This window comes from Topomyia yanbarensis, chromosome 2 (assembly GCF_030247195.1).
Source record: "Topomyia yanbarensis strain Yona2022 chromosome 2, ASM3024719v1, whole genome shotgun sequence".
Classification (NCBI taxonomy): domain Eukaryota; kingdom Metazoa; phylum Arthropoda; class Insecta; order Diptera; family Culicidae; genus Topomyia; species Topomyia yanbarensis.
In genome coordinates this window covers 252,863,034-252,870,370 of record NC_080671.1, presented here as the reverse complement: position 1 = coordinate 252,870,370, position 7,337 = coordinate 252,863,034, and the positions used below count along the sequence as shown (strand labels likewise).

Below are 7,337 nucleotides of genomic sequence, written 5' to 3'. Positions count from 1 at the left end.
CTTGATCGACCGACGTATGATTGTCAACTGCCTTTGTCAGCTGATTTTCACACATTCCGTCTTCCACAGCTGACGGTTCTACCTACCCGTATATCATGATCGTTTGGTTGTATTGTGCGATCACTGTTTGGTGTACTCTCGTTCTGCGATCGCTCATTATGTTGATCGGCAAACATAGTGGATTCGTAGGGTGGTTCATCAATTTGGTTTGGGGTTTTTGGTGGTAGTTTTTTTGCATTTAATTAGGTTTGATTGAATATGATTTATAATTAAAAGTTTAGATTTAATTCATTTAGGTTTAGATTAATTTAAATTTAGGCTTAGTTTTAGGTAGTTCTTTTTAATTTAAATTCACGCATCAACATTCCGGCCACCTTGAAGTAGCACGGATACTTCAAATTCATTTCTTGCTTGTACTTCTTCTATTCTTCGTCCGAACTGGGATCAGACGCTGTGGACTGCGTTTCCGGTGTCGGAAGCAAGGCCAGTTTCACGACTGGACGGACAACTGAATCGGATGTGGCGGTTTTCAGGGTGACAACGCGAACAATTCCATCCTTGTTCGGGTGTACCTGGATGATTTTTCCGAGTGGCCATTGAGTTGGCGGCAGACATTCGTCCTTGATCACCACAACTCGTCCGGGTTCAATGGTGACCTTGGGGTACTGCTTCGTTGCTCGTGACTGCAGCTGCTGAAGGTACTCGGGATACCACCTTGCCCAAATCCTTTGGACACGCTTCTGGGTGAGCTGCCAATGTGAAAGTCGATTGTCGGGTACATCGCAAAGTGACGGCTCTAGAACGGCTTGTAGGCTGGTTCCCACCAGGAAATGGCCTGGGGTCAGAGCTTCCAGGTCTGACGGATCGGACGGTATGGCAGTGAGAGGTCTGGAGTTTAGACACATCTCGATCTGGGCGAGTATGGTTATCATGTCCTCGTAGCTGACATTCACACTGCCGATCTCACGAAGCAGATGGTGCTTTGCTGACTTGACGGCTGCTTCCCACAGACCGCCGAAGTGCGGAGCGCGAGGTGGAATGAATCGCCACATGATCTCATTCTCGGAACACCAGTCGAGGATCTGCTTTCGTCCACCCTGATCGGACTTTAGCATGTGGTGGATTCGGTTGAGTGCATTGGACGCTCCCTTGAATGCGGTGCCGTTGTCGCTATGGATCTCCCTCATTCTTCCTCTGCGGGCGACGAAACGGCGGAGGGCAGCCAGAAAGGCTGGCGTGGATAGGTCAGAGACCAGTTCGATGTGGACAGCGCGGGTGGAGAAACACACGAAGATCGCGATGTATGCCTTCGTAGGTGCACGGTTGCGTATCAGCGATTTAATGTAGACAGGTCCACAATAGTCTACACCGCATACGGAGAACGGTCTAGTTGGCGAGACTCGCGAGGACGGCAGGTCTGCTACGGTTTGCTGGATCAAACGGGGCTTGCTGCGAAAACACGTGTGGCACTGATGGTACGTGCGGCGAACGAGGTCGCGTCCTCCAATCACCCAGTACTTCTGACGCAGTGTAGTTAGCGTCAGTTGTGGTCCTGCATGTAGCAGATTGCTGTGGTAGTACTCGGTCAACAACACGGACAGCGGATGCTTCGCAAGCAGCATTATCGGGTGCTTCATTTCTTCCGAAACTACGGCGTATTTGAGTCTCCCACCGACTCGAATAACGCCATCTTTATACATCGTCGGTTTCAACCACTTTAACGATGCGGGAAGGGGTTCACGTCTGGTTATTTTAGAGAGCTCCTTGGAGAACATCTCCCGTTGGGCTACGCGACACAAGGCTAAATCAGCCTCGCGTAGATCGGCCGTTGAAAGCGAGTCAAACGGCTCTGGCTTGGTTTTCTGCACGGCAGCTCGTAGAGAGCGGAAATATCGCATCCAATACGCGATGGAACGTCGTAGCTTTGTAAAGCTGGAGTAGCGACTGAACAGTCGAGCGGAAAACGATGGTTCGGCTACCGTTACGGCGACATTGCCTTTGCTCTCTGGCATTGTGGATAAATCGAACGCTGGCAGCACAGTGCGTGGCCAATGGTGTGGCAAAACCCCTAACCATTGCGGTCCTATCCACCAAAACTCGTGGTTCACGATATCGGTTGGATTGACACCTCGTGATATAAGGTCTGCTGGGTTGGATTCTCCGGGAACGTGCTGCCAGGAACAAGATGCGGTAGAGGATTGGACTGTGGACACTCGGTTTGCCACGAACGTTTTCCAGCGCGACGGGCACGATTGTAGCCAGTAGAAAACTATCGTCGAATCAACCCAGAAGAACACTTCGCACGATGTCTTAAGGGACTTCATCACCTTCTCATATAGGCTAACCGACAACACAGCGGCACACAACTCTAGGCGCGCAATCGATTGGCAGGTGGCTAACGGTGCGACCTTGGATTTTGACGTTAGCAGCTGAACACGAATCCCTGCAGCTGACTCAGAACGGACGTAGCAGCATGCACCATATGCCTTCTCTGAAGCATCGGAGAAAAAGTGGAGCTGGATGGTTTCGGTCTTGATCTGCGACACGAATCTGGGAATGCGGATTTTGGAGATTGCATCTAGCGTACCATGGAATTCCTTCCATTCGCCTTGTAGACGCGGAGGCAGCGGACGATCCCACTCGTATGAATCTCCTGCGTCGGTCTTCAATGCCCATAGGCGCTGCATGAACAGCTTCGCTACGGTGATTGTCGGGCCAACTAGCCCTAGTGGGTCGAAGATCTGCGCAATGTAGGACATAACCTTCCTTTTGGTCAGGACGGGTGCTGGTAACGGCAACTGGACCTTGAAGCGCATCGTATCGGACTTCGGCTCCCAAACGAGTCCTAAGGTGGATATGGATTGTTCGTCCTGGAGATCATGCAGTGGTAGTAGAGCGAGATCTTCTTGCGGGACTTGCGCAAGGACTTCGGAGGAATTGGATGCCCACTTCTTTAACGGAAGGCCAGCTGACGTAAGCATGGCGGAAACTTCTTGGCGAAGGCGGATTGCGGATTGGACATCGTCAGCTCCCGATAAAAAGTCATCGACGTAAAAATCCTGCTTCACAGCATCTACGGAGGCGGGGTACTTGTCGCCTTCGTCCTGTGCAACTTGTAGGAGGGTGCGAGTTGCCAGGAATGGCGCGGATGCAAAACCGTACGTAACGGTTTGGAGCTCGTACGATATGAGCGGATCGTCGCGGTTGGAACGCCAGAGAATGCGTTGAAGCGGTCGGTCCTTGGGATGCAGCTGAATCTGTCGGTACATCTTCTCGATGTCGGCTACGATGGCGATCGGGTGTGTGCGGAACCTCATGACGATAGACAACAGGTCCTCCTGGACGACAGGACCAACGAGCTGCTTATCGTTGACGGAAAATCCTGACGATGTTTTACACGACGCGTCGGAAACAACTCGGACCTTCGTTGTTGTGCTGGATTCCTTGAACACAGGATGGTGCGGGAGGTAGCAGTGCGGGTTCACATCGTCTACTGGATCGACGAGTTTCTTCATGTGCGCCATTCGTTCGTATTCGTCCATGAACTTGCAGTATGCATCCTTGGTGGGTGGATCCCGCTCTAGTCGCTTCTCAAGGCTCAGAAACCGACGTTCGGCGATGGCTCTGGATTCGCCGAGGTTGACTAGCGGATCACGGGTGAGTGGCAAACGGACGAGATAACGACCGGACGAATCGCGAGTGGTGGTAGTAGCGTAAAGTTCTTCACACTGTTTTTCTTCTACGGAATACACAGAACACGGCTCAACAGCTTCTAGCTCCCAGAACTTCTGCAACGCTTGTTCTAAGCTTCGATCGACAGTGGTTAGATGGCAGATGCGGGGAATGGTGGGATGATTGATGGATATCTTCCCGGAAACAGTCCATCCGAACACCGTCTCTATTAGCAACGGTAGTCCCTCTCCCAGGGAACGCTTGCTGCCAGGATGCAGCTCATGATACGCTTCACCACCGACAACCATGTCAATGTCGGATGGGATGTGGAATCTGGGGTCTGCCAACGACAACTTGGGAAGATTCCACGCAGAAATGTCGATCGGAACGGTCGGAAGGTTGACCGTCGGTCTCTTGAGGATCAGGAACTCAAGCTTGGTGGAGTACGGTGTCGACTTCGACTCGATCATAGCAGTTAATTGGCACTTAATCTGCTTGGTGGATTCTCCTATACCAGCTACTGCGATATCCACCTTGGTGCGATGAAGGTTCAGGGAATTTGCAAGCTTCTTGGTGATGAAGTTACACATGGATCCGGAATCTAGAAGTGCGCGTGCGGGGATCTTCTTGCCATTCTGACCTACGACGAAGAGGGAAACAGTTTCCAGTAAAACTGTACTATGCTGAGCCTGAACCGATAAGCTTACTTGGCTGTTCGATTTCGCCGAGCTTGAAGGGTCAGCGTGGGCGGACGTCGAGGGAATCGGCTGACTTTCCTCGTTAACAGGAGTCGATAGCATCTTCGACGATTCTGACTCGTGCAGCAGGGAGTGGTGTTTTTCGTGACAGTAACGGCAAGAGAACTTGGAGGTACAGTTCCGGGCTTGGTGTCCAGTACGGAAGCAATTCCAGCATAAGCGCTTTTGGGAAACCAGCTCACGGCGCTGGCGGACGGACACCTCGGAAAATGCAGGGCATTGGAAGAGGAAATGCTTCTCTGGACAAGCGAGGCACGAGGGAGCACTGTAGTTCGGTTCAACGGTAGCTGCCTTGTACGCCACCTTGAACGGCTTCGGGGTTGGAATCGGACCGGCCACCTCGGCTATAACCGGTTGTTGGGACCGATATTGTAGGTCAGTTACGACAGACGTCAGCATTCGGGCACGCTGGTAGAGGAACTCGATCAGCATATCATAGGTAACGTCGTCGTTATTGCTGGTTTTTTCCTCCCAAGCACGTAGCGTAGTTGGATCCAACTTGTAGGAAAGGAGGTTGACCAATGGGGTGTCCCAATAATGGACTGGCTCGCCTAACTTTGCCAAAGCCCGCACATGCCGGTGAAAATCGTCAGCCAATCCTTGGATTTCTGGAGGGTTCTCTCGCTTGACCGGTGGGAGGTCGTACAGAGCACGGAAGAGCTGACGCTTCAGGAACCGCTTGTTGTCGTACCGCTTTAGCAATGCTTCCCAAGTCGATGCGTAGTTGTCCGCTTCAATGTCTACGGACTCGAATGGTTTTCGGGCTTCTCCCTCCAGCGACTGCAGCAAGTACTGCAGCTTCGCAACCGTCGGAATATCTGCATTGCTGTGGATCATCGACGTATACGTGTCACGGAATGCGAGCCAACGCGAAAAATCACCGTTAAACTTGGGAAGATCGATCTTGGGTAATCGTAGATGGAACGAGGACGAAGCATGAACAGGTGCCGCCATTGTGCTGTTCAGCATGGTTGGGTTGAGGTCCGCAGCACGATTGGACAGCAGAAATCCTTTGACCGTACAATAACGCGTCTCGAAATCCATTCTCTCTTGCAGATGGGTATCCAACATTTCCGGTTTATCGTACAACTCGATCTGTCCTTGTACCTCCAGGTACTCCTTGTAGATCCGGTCCAGTGAATCGAGGCGAATTGGAATTTGGCACGCATCCCGATCGCAATCGAAATTCTCCGCGAACTTTTCCACTGCCTTCTGCACTACAAGGATCCCTTTCCGCTGGATCACGTACTCTGACAGCTTCTTTTCTGTCTTGGTTGCCATTATTGTACCACTTCACTGGTCTACACTACCACCACTTCAAATATCGGAAACGAAAAAAACGGTACGAATCGAAAAATCGGACTCCTTCCCGGCGCGGGTACCGTTCCTACACGACACGAAATCGAAAATGGCACAATTCGAACGAAAAAATCCTTCCCGTCGCGATATGCCAATTCTTCGCGGAACGACCGAGAATGATACGCAAATCGTACGAAATTATCCTTCCCGACGCGAGCGTACCAATCTACGCGAATTTGCCACTCTCCACCACCTCAGCAAAAAACATGCAACTTTTCTCGCAAACAGAAAATTATCAAAAAATCCTGTTCCGAGTTGGCGCAAATCAGCTGCGATGACAAAAGTTCGCAATGAACTGCAGCGATAGCGTCCAAAATGGCCTTAACGGTAGGCACCTTCGGGGCTGGGACGGGCAGTATCTTTGCCGTAGCGTCGCGTCAGCAGCAATTTGTAATGGCGTACTCACCGCACCGATCCTTTCTGGTTGGGGTTTCCTCCGTATCCGGCTCGAAGGACCAATGTTGGGGCGACTTACTTGATGGGTTCCCGTTCGAAGGTTTTGCTTCCGCCTGTGGTAGGCGGCCCAGAAAGATCGTCGCTGAGCAATACAATCTGCCTCCAATATCCTGTACAACCGATTTCTTCTTGGCACTAAACGTCCTTTTTGCCGCACTGCACTTTTCCCCCTTTTTGGACAGGGATAGTAAATTTACACTACACCACAATTAGCAAGTCAAATCGTCCTTTCTTCGCTAGAAAACTTGCTATATTTCACTGCACTCGGGGTTTGTTTGCGGGAAGAATTCACAACTCGAATATGATGATCAAATTATCACTAACGAGTACGGACTTATAGCGGGGTACGCACTGACTTGATCGACCGACGTATGATTGTCAACTGCCTTTGTCAGCTGATTTTCACACATTCCGTCTTCCACAGCTGACGGTTCTACCTACCCGTATATCATGATCGTTTGGTTGTATTGTGCGATCACTGTTTGGTGTACTCTCGTTCTGCGATCGCTCATTATGTTGATCGGCAAACATAGTGGATTCGTAGGGTGGTTCATCAATTTGGTTTGGGGTTTTTGGTGGTAGTTTTTTTGCATTTAATTAGGTTTGATTGAATATGGTTTATAATTAAAAGTTTAGATTTAATTCATTTAGGTTTAGATTAATTTAAATTTAGGCTTAGTTTTAGGTAGTTCTTTTTAATTTAAATTCACGCATCAACAATTGCTGTTTACTACAAATTATGGATATATGAAATGTTAAAACTAACACAGTCGTGATTCGCTGGTCGCTCAATTTTTAACAGGAGCCGCTTTTTAGTTGGACCTCCGCGCTAGTTGGTCCATTGTCGACATCTGAATGTCAAATTCTCATGTTAAATTCAATTCGACAATCAAACTAACAATAGTTAGAGATATGAGCAGATGAACTTGTACTAATAACATCCCCTTTGATCCCCCTACTAATAACATCCCCCAGTTTTAACATCTGTCAACCCAACCAGCGAATCACGATTGTACAAAATTACCAACAAAAACCGTATCATAACATAAATTGATCTGAATCAGCTAATACCTTCATATTTTTGAATATATG

The 7,337-nt window shown here is 49.6% G+C and overlaps 1 protein-coding gene across 1 annotated transcript; it reads right to left on the bottom strand.

Moving 5' to 3' along the window:
- Positions 1-422: 422 nt before the first annotated feature.
- On the bottom strand, positions 423-5,711 carry LOC131680246 (uncharacterized). Its single transcript, XM_058960965.1, has one exon. The coding sequence runs from the start codon at positions 5,709-5,711 to the stop codon at positions 423-425; it is 5,289 nt and encodes a 1,762-aa protein (XP_058816948.1).
- Positions 5,712-7,337: the final 1,626 nt, after the last annotated feature.